The sequence below is a fragment of the Pogoniulus pusillus genome, chromosome Z (assembly GCF_015220805.1).
Source record: "Pogoniulus pusillus isolate bPogPus1 chromosome Z, bPogPus1.pri, whole genome shotgun sequence".
NCBI classification, from domain to species: domain Eukaryota; kingdom Metazoa; phylum Chordata; class Aves; order Piciformes; family Lybiidae; genus Pogoniulus; species Pogoniulus pusillus.
In genome coordinates this window covers 109,821,314-109,834,246 of record NC_087309.1, presented here as the reverse complement: position 1 = coordinate 109,834,246, position 12,933 = coordinate 109,821,314, and the positions used below count along the sequence as shown (strand labels likewise).

At 39.3% G+C, this 12,933-nt stretch overlaps 1 protein-coding gene across 4 annotated transcripts in view; it reads left to right on the top strand.

Moving 5' to 3' along the window:
• Positions 1-12,933, top strand: part of HOOK3 (hook microtubule tethering protein 3) — a 106,982-nt gene that overhangs the window by 34,104 nt on the left and 59,945 nt on the right. For all 4 annotated transcript variants that reach the window (XM_064140640.1, XM_064140638.1, XM_064140637.1 and 1 more), the window contains exons 4-6: positions 1,404-1,454; positions 4,676-4,808; positions 6,869-6,936. In XM_064140640.1, coding sequence (XP_063996710.1) covers positions 1,404-1,454; positions 4,676-4,808; positions 6,869-6,936 — 252 coding nt within the window. The remainder of the gene's footprint in view (positions 1-1,403; positions 1,455-4,675; positions 4,809-6,868; positions 6,937-12,933) is intronic.

Here is a 12,933-nt window from a genome sequence, read left to right as displayed (position 1 = left end):
ACTGAAACATTAAGCACCAAGACAACAGGTCTCTCAAACACCTTCAGGGCTGGTGGCTGAACAGGTTATCTGGACAGCTTGTTCAAGGGTCTTACAACCTTTTCAGTGAAGAAATTTTTCCTAATGTCCAATCTAAGTCTCCTCAGGTGCAACTCAAGGACCTTTCCTCTTGTCTTGTCATTTGTTACATGGGAGAAGAGACCAAAATTTGCCTTGCTAAAACTTCAGGTAGTTGTAGAAAGCAAAAAGATCTTTTCTTGAGCCTTCTTTTTCTCCAGACTAAACAATCTCAGTCTCCTGAGCTGCTCCTTTTCACTGGAGACATTGCACTGCTACAATTATCTGAATTCCTTACTGAAACACTCATGTGTTAATTTGTGACAATTTTTAGCAGTTACTGTCAGCAAAGTATCTTTTCCAAGTATCACCATGGCACTCATAGAGCTTTTTAATTTTTAAAGAGTGGTTTTTTTTAAACACTCTTTTTATCTTGGTGACTTGATGTAAATATGTTTGCCAGAAAGGGGGGTACTGCTCAGTACTTGTAGAATTATAGGATCGGCAAGGTTGGAAGAGACCTCCAAAATCATTAATTTCAGCCAGTAAGAAGTATGGTATAGATTATACATCAGTCAAGTGTCTCTTCTGTTGGTTATGTGAGTGAATAGAAACTCTATAGCAGTGAATGGATCACTGACCAATGTGAATTTTGTCTGGAATGGGCTGCCCAGGGAGGTGTTCAAGAAAAGCCTGGATGAGGCACTTAGTGCCATGGTCTAGTTGACTGGATAGGGCTCGCAGATAGGTTGGACTGGATGATCTGGGAGGTCTCTTCCAACCTGGTTGATTCTAGGATTCTATGACAGACACTCAGTTGTAAAGGATTGGAGTAGTGGTTGGGGACAATAAAAAATGAAAAAGTTAAAAGGAATAATTAATGAGAAAGTTAATAAATTAGATAGGTTGGAAGTTAGGTATAGAACTGTGACTTTTCGTTTTGGAAGAAGAGCTCAGTTTGTAGAAAGCAGATCAACAGAATACTATAAGAGAATAAAGGGAGAAAATATTTCAAATTCTGAATACAAAAATAATCCTACATTAAACAAATGCTCAAAAAAAATGTACTTGAGAGTTTGATCTAAAGCCTATCCAAGACAATGTGATACTTTTAATAAATTTAAGTGAGTTGTGTTGATTTATGAAGATTTGTCTGGAAGCCTGATCATAAGGGACTGTTGCCTAGCTTTGATGAATCTAAAACTGCTTAAACAGGATGTCTTGTTAAGCAGATAGATGTAATTTTATGATTCTTTTGTGTGATTCTTCTGTGACTTATCTATGTTATGATCATTTCTCTAATTCATTGCCTGCATTTGTTGTAATGCCACCTTCTTGTCAAATAGGTAAGCAACTTGAAGAAAATTTTAAAAGGAATATTGGATTACAACCATGAGGTAAGAACACTTAAGAAGCTTTATCTTCATTCCTGTTTAGTGTTCTAGTTAACCTATTCAATGTGAATTGTATTCTACCGATTAAGTTGTGATTTTCAAAGTGTTTATTACAAAGAGTGTATATAGATTTTACTTAGTGTAGCTAAAAGCCTTTGAAAAGTGCATATGCTAATCTCATTCATCTTCAAAAATTCACAAACTTGCATTGCATTCAGGAGGTCTTTCCATACCTATTCAACATTGCTGTCTTTATCAGTTGTTGTATGGAAGAATGTGAAGGCAAAGTTATGTATATCTTGCATGCTTTCTTATGCACCAAGCTAGGAGCAGGTGTTGATCTGTTGGAAGGTAGGAGAGCCCTGCAGAGGGACCTGGACAGGCTGGATGGGTGGGCAGAGGCCAATGGGATGAGATTTAACAAGGCCAAGTGCAGGGTTCTGCACTTCGGCCACAATAACCCCAAGCAGCGCTATAGGCTGGGGACTGAGTGGCTGGAGAGCAGCCAGGAGGAAAGGGACCTGGGGGTACTGATAGATAGTAAGCTGAAGATGAGGCAGCAGTGTGCCCAGGTGGCCAAGAGAGCCAATGGCATCCTGGCCTGCATCAGGAACAGTGTGGCCAGTAGGACAAGGGAGGTTATTCTTCCCCTGTACTCAGCACTGGTCAGGCCACACCTTGAGTACTGTGTCCAGTTCTGGGCCCCTCAATTCAAGAAAGATGTTGAGGTACTGGAACATGTCCAGAGAAGGGCAACGAAGCTGGTGAGGGGCCTGGAACACAAATCCTATGAGGAGAGGTTGAGGGAACTGGGCCTGTTTAGCCTGGAGAAGAGGAGGCTCAGGGGTGATCTTATTACTGTCTACAACTACCTGAAGGGACATTGTAGCCAGGTGGGGGTTGGCCTCTTCTCCCAGGTAACCAGCAATAGAACAAGGGGACACAGTCTCAAGTTGTGCCAGGGTAGGTATAGGCTGGATGTTAGGAAGAAGTTTTTCACAGAGAGAGTGATTTCCCATTGGAATGGGCTGCCCAGGGAGGTGGTGGAGGCACCGTCCCTGGGGGTCTTCAAGAAAAGACTGGATGAGGCACTTAGTGCCATGGTCTAGTTGACTGGCTAGGGCTGGGTGCTAGGTTGGACTCGATGATCTTGGAGGTCTCTTCCAACCTGGTTGATTCTATGATTCTATGATCTTGGTCTGAAATTCTGTTTAAAGAGAAAAAATGCTCTTTTGCATCTCAAATATTTATTGCAGAGTCTATCCTTTATTTTCATATTTCTTTAATTTTTTTTTGGTAGAGTTAAAGTCGTATCTCATGTTTATTTCAAAGTTCTCTCTTCACACCTTCACTTTATTGTCTCCTTCATAGTGCATGCTGATATGCATCCTCCTTTCTTCCAGAAGGCTGCCTTTAACTTTCTTCAACAGCAATTATATATTATTAGAACCATGAAGCTGTTGTAGTAGTATTTGCTTGATTCTGAGGTTGCATTTGAAAGAAATTTTGGAATTGCAGGTCAGCATGTAAGCACATGTCATATTTTTATCATTCAAATAAATATTGTGATTTCACAGGATACTAGGGGTTGGATGGGACCTAAAGAGATCGTTGAGTCCAACCTCCCTGCCACAGCAGGACCATACAATCTAGCTCAGGTCGCACAGGAACGCATCCAGACAGGCCTTGAAAGTCTCCAGAGAAGGAGACTCCACAACCTCTTCGGGCAGCCTGTGCCAGTGCTTTGTGACCCTTGCAGTAAAGAAGTTCTTCCTCATGTTGAGATGAAACTTCCTGTGCTGCCGTTCATACCCGTTGCCCCTTGTCCTATCCCAGGGCACAACTAAGTAGAGTTTGTCCCCTCCCTCTTGACCCCCAGCCCTCATATATTTATAAGCATTGATCAGATCCCCTCTAAGGCTTCTCTTCACCACACTAAACAGCCTCAGGTCTCTTAGCTTCTCATCAGACAGTACTCCAGTCCCTTCATTGTCTTAATTTACTGCATTAGTGCAGTTTGTATGTTATGGTAATATTTCCCATTGTGCCTGATGCATTCATAGAGTTTTTATATTATCACTAGAGTGACCTAAAGGAAGGCTTTTTGAGCTTTAAAGAATTAATTTGGATCTTTAAATTACACAGAGATTTTTAGTAGTTCATAGTCTGTTGGTGCTCATTCTTCAAGAGAACTTTGAAAAAAAATTAATGCTACAAAATTAAAACTGCTATACAAAACAAGGACAAACTCAATCACAGCTCCACAAAAGCCAACTCTGGAAAACTTCTAAGTGGCTTGAGTTCTCTGTATTCTTCATATACATCTATTAAGTGGTTTTTTTATAAATACCTTTTACCTTATTTTCTGTTTTTCTTGAGCATTAACACACAAAAGGGCATGCAGCAAGCAACTGACTGATTCTCTCCTCATTGTTTCTTTATTGTACCCTGTTTGAAAGGTGACAATTTCTTTTTATCTGCAATTCATGTGTCAGAGACTTGTTTAATTCCGTATTTCATAATCATATTTTCAGCTTCCTGAGAGGTCTTTATGAGCACTTTAGCAGAATTGTTTAATTCCTTCTACTGACAATCATTGATGTAAATGCTTCTTCATTATAAATCAGATTACATTAATTAAGTCACATAGGGGGGATTTTGGGTTGGGGTTTTCTTTTATTGCTGCATGTGGGCTGTTTAATTGTGTATTGTACTACTACCTCATTCTCTTATCCTTTAATTTTCTAAGAGTGAAGCTGAGTGGTTGAGTTTCTTGCTGTCTTACTTGTCATCCATCAATGCTAGATATGGGTTGTATAAGTGAAGTATTTCAGTTTCTGGCTTTCTAATGACAAGAAACATGAGATTTGTGTATGATATATTACACTATGTAGAACCTTTTTAAGCAGTGCTCTAAAACCTTCTATTACATTATGGATGTGCTGTTGATCACAGTGGAATCCTGCCTATTTGAAAACAAAAAACTGATGCCAAGTTTGAAACTGTTTCTTATTAGTTGAGACAGGTTTGTCTTCCTCTATGTCCACCAGTACAATTTAATATTATGTGTTAGGCTATTAAGTGTGTTTTAAAGGTGGATTGAAAACTGTGTTGAAGTATGAGTGAATTCTTCTTGTTAATTCTGAATCATCTTTGTATGTTGAAATGTGTGTGTATTTATATGTGTAGTGATACAGACATGTGTGTACTGGGTCTTAATGCAGATTCTAGGGCAACAGATCAATGACTTCACCCTTCCTGACGTTAACCTGATTGGAGAGCATGCTGATGCTGCAGAGCTTGGAAGAATGCTTCAACTTATTTTGGGATGTGCTGTGAACTGTGAACAGAAGCAAGGTATTACCTTTTGAAAGCATGTTTGTTTTTCTACCAGGCAGTGAATGAAAATCCAGTTTGTTGTTGGGTTGCTGTATGAGACAAATGCTGTTGATTTATTTTTTTTCCAGTAATGACAATATTTTGTCCTGCAGATAAAACCTGCTCTTTTGTTACAAACTTCACTAGTTTTAGAGTCTCAGACTGTGGAACTGGTTTTGCTTCTAACATATGTATTTTCAGGTTTTGTCTGTTGCTCTGAAAAGGTGCTATGGAAAAGACAATTCTTGGCTCAACCTCTAACCATTTGTGAGGCAGTGCCATAGTTAAGAATAATTTAAAAAAAGTTATTCTTGCACAATTCTGTGTGATTCTTTGTTTCAGGAATGCATTCCAGTCAGTGTCTTAACTGCATGGCAGAGAGCCATCAGTATGACTGGGATTGGTCTGAAGATATGCCAAGTGTGCTCTGGGATGCTGTAGTTTCTGAGGCACGCAGCTGGCAAACAGGGAAAAGTAATGTTGGCAATCATGCCCTTCTGAGCAGCAGTGAAGCCTGAGGATAATACCTTAAAGGCATCCAAATATAACTTGAGGCAGCTATTTAGGCACATAAATCCCACTGCAGCAGCTACTGAAAGAAATTTCTGCCTTTCTTGGCTCCTCTGGCAACAACTGCAAAGGTGAAATAGACACCCATTCATTTTTCCTGCAGAGACCACAGAGGGTGCAGCGCACGACAGAAATGCTTGTTGAAGTGTCCCAAATCTCACACTTTTAACTTACCTTGGGTGCAGGGTATTTTACAGTTAAACTGCTTAATGGTTGCTCAACAAAACAGCTATGAACATTTATTTTTATCACTGAAAGCAGGAAGCAGAGGCAAATTTTTGTAAAACATCCATGCTGGTAAATGAAACTGCCTTCTGTATTTACAGTAAGTCATGTCAAATATCTGTCTCTCTGATTTAACTAATTTTGTTTTCCTTTCTGACAAAATGGCAATGAGACTTTCAGACCTTTTATCTTCATCTTTCATGGTGCATCTTAGCTTTTATAGCTGGTTTCTCCTTTTCAGTTTTCTCAGGTGTCTGAATCATCTTAATGTCTCCTGAAATTACATTTATTCTTCCCTTACTCAGGAGACAGTATGGCTGTCCTGTTAATTAAAACACAGGTAACCTTCTTCCACAAGTACATAGAAAACAGGAGTCCTAATGAAAGTTATTTGTTTTATGTAAAATCATCTTCCTTCCTTTTTTGTGACGCTTTGGCAGCCTCAGGTGCGAAATGTAACTTATTCCTTTTACTCTTCCAGACTAGACATTAAAAATGTACATTTGAAATACCTGAATGTTCCAATGTTAAGTTCTTTGAGTGAGATTTGGCATAGCCTAATTAATCACTTTAAAGTGACTAGCTTCTAGCATCTCCCTCTTGAGAAAACCATTAAAAAAAATACAGGTCACATGTAGAAGTGATCATGTCTGACTGGAAACCATATTGGGCAAGTCATAAACTCTTTGACTGGGTCTAGTGCCAGAATTTGTCCTTCTAACCACTGTGTCATCTCACAAGGCACCTGTTGTGTACCTCACATCTACACATAGGTGAAGAACGAGAAAGCAGAGGTGACTTATTTGTTATATAGCATGTAAAACCAGAAAGGACAAAAGATACAAAAATGTCCTGAGAATGTTGTATGAAAGCAAGTCAATATTGTGAAACTTATGGAAAAGGAGAGCCTACACATGGGTTGTATACTTGTGGAGCCAAAATTGTTTGGGAATAAAGTGGGGAAAGGATGATAAGGATTTCAGAAGTATGAGATGCCTGCCAGAAGGTAAAAAAGGTATGAGAATTATGTTTTCATTGTTGCAGAGTTCCAGTGAGCCTGGATTTACGTTTGAATAGAGTCCTGATAAAACCTTCAGCTTTGGGGGTGGGCCTTGACTGGTGATTCTGCATTTCATCCCATCTGCGGCACCTAATTGTTTTGTATGAAGGATGCAGCTTTTGACCTTGTGTTCTTTGTGGCTTGAGTTTCCAACGTTAACATTTCAGAGTGTTCTTATTTTCAGAGTACATCCAGACCATAATGATGATGGAAGAATCAGTTCAACATGTTGTCATGACAGCCATTCAGGAGGTATGCTGAAATGCCCACGGTGTGCACAAGTGTTTAGCCTTTCAGTATTTTACAAATACTTTTGAAAAGCATAATTGAAATTAAAGGGAACAAGGGATGTAGATTTTGACATTTTACATAGTTTATTTTTCCTTAGAAAAAAAGAAAAATCAGCAAAGCTTACTTCATGACAAAGAACTCTGGTTGAATGTCCCACTTTTCTTTAAATCTAGAAGATTGAAGCTTCTAGATATTTTTGATTCTGGGTTCCCTTTCCTTCACCTTTCCCACCCTGTGGCTCCTTAAGTGCACTAGATTCCTTTTATGCAAGTAGCCAATATTGTAGAATTTCTTCACAATTTGTACCTTTGAAATTGCAAAACTCTGAGTTCTTAATTTCATATTTTTGCTGGATAAGTTCACATAAATAGAAATGGATAGCAGAGTATTCTTTTGTCAGCTGCAGTGTTATGAATAAGCAAATGAGGATATTTGTGCAGTGTGTTTTTACAAGTTTGCTGCAGTGTGTTTTGTGGAAGTGTTGCTTAGCAGTAAATTTAAAAACACAGTGAAAATTAAGTTACAGTTGTTAGTCAACAGTATAATCATGAATCCCCCATGTGACTTCATAGGAGCCCAAAGTGGCTGTAAGTGAAGTGCCAGTCAATCTTCACAGTTGGAGGTTTACTACAGGGCAGGCCACTAAGATAGCATGAAATTGCTGGTAATCCCTTTCTTCTGAACATGAACAAGAGCTCTAGAGCATTTTCATTTTACTGTGATTCCTGAATAAAGAGGTGTCAGCCCACAGGGATCCCATCCCCTGTTGTCACTTCAACCAGAGATGTATATGTGTAGTCATGTGGACTGCTATTTGTAACACTGCAGAGGGAACTTCTGAAATAATTCAAGGAATTTTTATGCTAAATAACCTTCCAGTCAGTTCCACCAAGCACTAGTTTTAACTAATACAGTATTTTGGTGGATTTTTCTGATACCCTCTTTTATTAAATCCAACTTTCAGCATCACTGGTTATTCATAGAAATGGGGAAACAAGAGGCTGGAGAGTAGCCCACATCAATGTTTATAAATATGTAAAGGGTGAGTGCCAGGAGGATGGAGCCAGGCTCTTCTCTGTGATGCCTCATGACAGGACAAGGGGCAGTGGGTAGAAGCTGAGGGATAGGAAGTTTAATTTAAACATGAGGAGGACTTTTTTTCACTGTGAGAGTGACAGGACACTGGAACAGGCTGCCCAGGTGGCTTGTGAAGTCTCCCTCTCTAGAGATATTCAAAACCTGCCTGGATGTATTCCTGTGTAATATGGTCTAGCTGATCCTGCTCTGCAGGGGCATTGGACTGGTTGAGCTTTTGAGGTCTCTTCCAGCCCCTGACATTCTGTGATTCTATGAAAGAAAAACTGGGGAGTTTGGTTTGGTGGAAGGTTGAATATGAGTCAGTAGTGTGCCTTGGCAACCAAACGGGCCAAACATGTTGCAGGATGTATTAAGCACAGCATAGCCATTTAAGGGTGGTTATCCTGCTCTGCAATGTGCTAGTATAGCTCCACCTTGAGCTCTGAGTTCAGGTTTGGATGTCCTGATATAAGAGAGACATCAAACTGTTATGTTAGCGTGTGTCCAGAGGAGGGTGACCAAAATGATGAAAGGTCTTGAGGCAAGACTTTGGAGGAAGCAGTTGAGGCCACTTTGTTCAGCTTGGAGAAGGCTGAGGGGTGACATTGTTGTAGTCTACAACTTTCTTGAGAGAATTGGTGGAAGAGCAGGTGCTCATGTCTCTCCGGTGACCAGTGATAGGGTATGAGGAAATGCTATGAATCTGTATCCAGGGAAGTTCAAACTGGACATTAGGAAAAGGTTCTTCATGGGGAGAGTGGTCCATCCCAAGAGAGGTGGTCACAGCACCAAGCCTGTTAGAATTCAAGGAACTTCTGGATGATGCCCTTAGTCATGTAGTTTAGTTTTCCATAGTCGTGTGAGGAGCAGGGAGTTGGATCTGATGATTTGTATGGGTCCCATCCAGCTTGAGTTACTCTAATTCTAACAATAGTTTAGATCCAGAGAGTGTTTTAGAGCTTCACTTGCAATCTATGTCTTTTGAGGGATGAAACTTCAGTGGATTTCAGGAGGTTTTTCTATTTCTTGGACTCGGAGCAGCTCTCAAAACCAAAGTGACTTGGATTAAGTAACATGTAAGAGATTGCAAAATAAAGCTCCTAAGAGAGTAGCTGCATGTGCATGTTTGAGAAGTTTGTGTGCATTTCATATGCCTTTCTTCAAAATTATGTATGTAAAAGGTGCCTCTAAGCTCTACTGATGCATTATGTAATAATTTTTTGTTAGCAGTGCACATATAAATGTTTTCTGTGCTTCTCATAAGTCATCTTACTCCTCAAAATATTTCATGAGGCACAATAGATCAGGCCACTGCTTTTTTGTTTCTGGGTTCTGCATGAAGAAGATCGAAGAAGATCATATTTAAATTAAGAGCATTTCATGTTTCAACTTTTGTTTGATGATTTCATATTTTTTTAATAACTTCTTACTCCTCAGCATTATTTTATTAAATTGTTTAATTTTTAAAAATGTAATAGTAAAATATGCTCCATAAAGATGTTAGAAATTGAACAATACCTTTTTTTTGTTACTTCTATAGTGCAGTTGTATTTATCTAGGTTGCCACTGCCTAGATCCTTAGATTCTGATCTGTGTGTATGCATTTTTAAGTGCAAGCTCTGGATAAGAAAGATATTTTTGATACTGCTATCAAAAATATTATAAAGTTGCATATACATTATGTATTGTATTACATATTATGTAATATATATGAGTATATTGTGTTGTTACTGTAGTATTAGTTACAATTAATATATATAAAGCATATACATTTAAAAAAAAATGTAGAGGCCAAAATTCTTCCTCACAGAAATTATTTTGGCTTTGTGTATTTCTCTGTCTTTTCCTTTCCTTGACATCCTTTGGAAATTCTGCTTTCATTTCCCCAAATCTTTTGTTTGAGCAACCAAGTTCATGACAGTAGTAGCTGGGGTGATTGTTTGCTTTTACTTTTAGGAGCATCTTTAAATTTGGTCACTTGAAAGGTGTCTGTACAGGTCAAGCTGAGAGTTAGAACAGGCTATAGACAGCAAAGTGCTAGAGGTAGAGTTGAAACTTCCCTGGGATGCATAGCAGAAGGTATTTCCTAGTTGGATTAATAGCAACTCTGTTACTTCAATAAGGTAGAAACTGTTTGACATAGTGGTTTGTTTGGGTTTTTTTTTTTAATCCCCTATCTCTATTTTGTCCTGACTCTCTTGAAGGTTCATCTTGTCTGAATTAAAAGTGGGGATTCTCTGTCTGGGAACTGATAAAAAGTTTCATCTTGTCTGAATTAAAAGTGGGGATTCTATATCTGGGAACTGATAAAAAGTTTCATCTTGTCTGAATTAAAAGTGGGGATTCTATGTCTGGGAAATGATAAAATGGTTCATCATGTCTGAATTAAAAGTGGGGATTCTATGTCTGGGAAATGATAAAAAGGTTCATCATGTCTGAATTAAAAGTGGGGATTCTATGTCTGGGAAATGATAAAAAAAAGTATTTCCTTGTGTCTGTAAGCAGTACTAAAGGAAGAGGAAAGTCTATCTGCATTAGAAGATCCATACTGTATCATACAGAGCCTTGACTCTTAAAAACTGAAAGCACAAAAATACATTTAAAAAAAAAAGATAACTAAAAAATGACCTTCTGAATACAGAAGCTGGATTTTGACATTGTTTCATGGGCACTTAAGTGTGTACAATATTAGCAACTGTAGAACTATTTTCAGACAAAGCAGATGTTTGAACTTTTAACATCATCAATCAACTGCTGCAGCTGCAAGTCATGTAGGGGAACAAAAAAGCATTCAAAATTCACATTATTCATGCATGGAGATTTCGAGATGGTTTTCTCCCTTCCCTAATCTTCGTGTCCATGACAACCCAACTTAATCACATTTCACAAGCAAAGCAGTTAGAAAAGCAAAGGTTTTAATGATATTCCCGGATCTGTAAGTCTTTTGTAAGACATCATACCAAAGCTGGGAGCACGAAAATATATGGATTTGTAGGATTAACAGGGAATCACAACCACCTCTCATAAAAGCAGGAAAATTTCTACAAAAATTTTCATGTTGTTCAGATTTGGTACCATTTAAAACCCAAAATGAGCTCTTCACCACAGAATGAAATCTTTTTTATTTTTAGTGATGGTTTTGATTATTTGAAAAAATACTTCTTCCACCTCAAGTATTCATTCTGTGTGCAGAAGAAACCAGAAAAATGGCAAAGAAGTAAATGCTAATTGCTTGCCTTTTCACTGTAGGCAGCTTGTGAGTAAACTTGCCTTAGGCCTCTAGGGAAGGACAATTGCTTGATTTTTTTGGAGGCAATTATTTTGTTGCTTTGGGGGTTTTAGGCTTTGTCTGTTTGGTGCTTTGTTTTGTTTTTCTGAAAACCATTTCCAGTGCTGCAGAATTTCAAAGGTGGGCAAAATTTATGCTGATCTGTAGCCAGCTCCTGAAAGAAGGGACAGCTGCCAGTGTACTCGGGTCTCAATACTCTGACAAGAAAAGCTTTGTGAGATTGGCTGCCAAGAAAGAGGATGGCTCTGAGGAGTTTGAGTGCTCTTAGGAAAGTTCTGTTTCTAGGCCAAGGACAATCAGGACAACCAGAGGTAGAGGATGGTGTCCAAGATCCCAGTGATCCCCTCAAAGAGATCAGGGATGCTAGAAATGAATATGCAAGGCAATCAGGAGAGGCAATCCTAAGCTGGCTGATGACATGCCTTCCTATTGGTGCAAATGCTCTACAGGTAGTTTGCCAAGCAGCTAGGGTCACTCACAAAGGAGAGTGGAGTGGACAAATACCTGGCAAGTCCTCTTGCTAAAGTTAGCTTGTGGACACTCCTCTTGTTAGCTGTGGCTATGAGATATCCTTCCCAAGATGATTTGCCATAGGCAGCTAAGAAGTGTAACGCAGCTGAGCAGGGAATTAAGCTTCTGAAGGAGTTTGCTGTGAAGGAAGTGCTCTATGGAGATCATGGCACCCATGAGCCTGATGACATTCCTCTTGGAACAGGTCTCACAAAGAGGCTTATTAAGCTTGCTCCTTCATCTTATACTAACATCTTGGCTAGCAGATTTCTGTCAAGGAGTGGTAATGAAAGACCTCTCACTGTTGGTGATTTCACTGACCAGCTCAGGCAGATAGAGGACAGCTTGTCACATTCTGCCATAGTCTCTGCTATAAAAACTATGACTACACTTTATCTCATTCTGGCAAGCAGTATGTGCTAAAGGTGGTAGAGGCAAGCACTGGAGGGCTGGAAAAACCTATCCAGTTCCACATGCTACTGCATCTAACACCAATCTTGGCTTGGAAAGACAAATCATGTGGAGACATGGAACTCTAGAGATAATCAAGGCAGACAATGGCACTCATTTCAAGAACAATCTTGTGACAAACTGGGCCATAGAGCACAGCATTGAGTGGATCTACCACATACCCTACTATGCACCAGCTTCAGGGAAGATTGAGCACTACAATGGTTTGCTGAAAACCACCCTCAAAGCCATGGGGGGTGGAACTCTGAAAAACTGGGACAAACATTTAGGACAAGCTACCTGGTTGGTAAATAGTAGGGGTTCAGTAAACAGAGCAGGACCTGCACAAACAGACTTGGTCCAGACAGTAGACCAGGTGATAAACAGGTGATAAAGTTCCTGTTGTACGTGAAAAGAATCTGTTAGGGAAAACTGTTTGGGTGTTTTCTCCACTGGGTGAAGGGAAACCTGTCTGAGGAATGGTTTCTGCTGAAGGTCCTGGTCATACCTACTGGGTAATGCAGGAGAATGGTGAAATCCAGTGTATTCCCCTGAAAAATTTTACTTTAGCTGAGAGAGTTTAAATTCAGAGCGTATAATACAAGCTGTTAGGAGTTGTCTGTTCTAAGTAC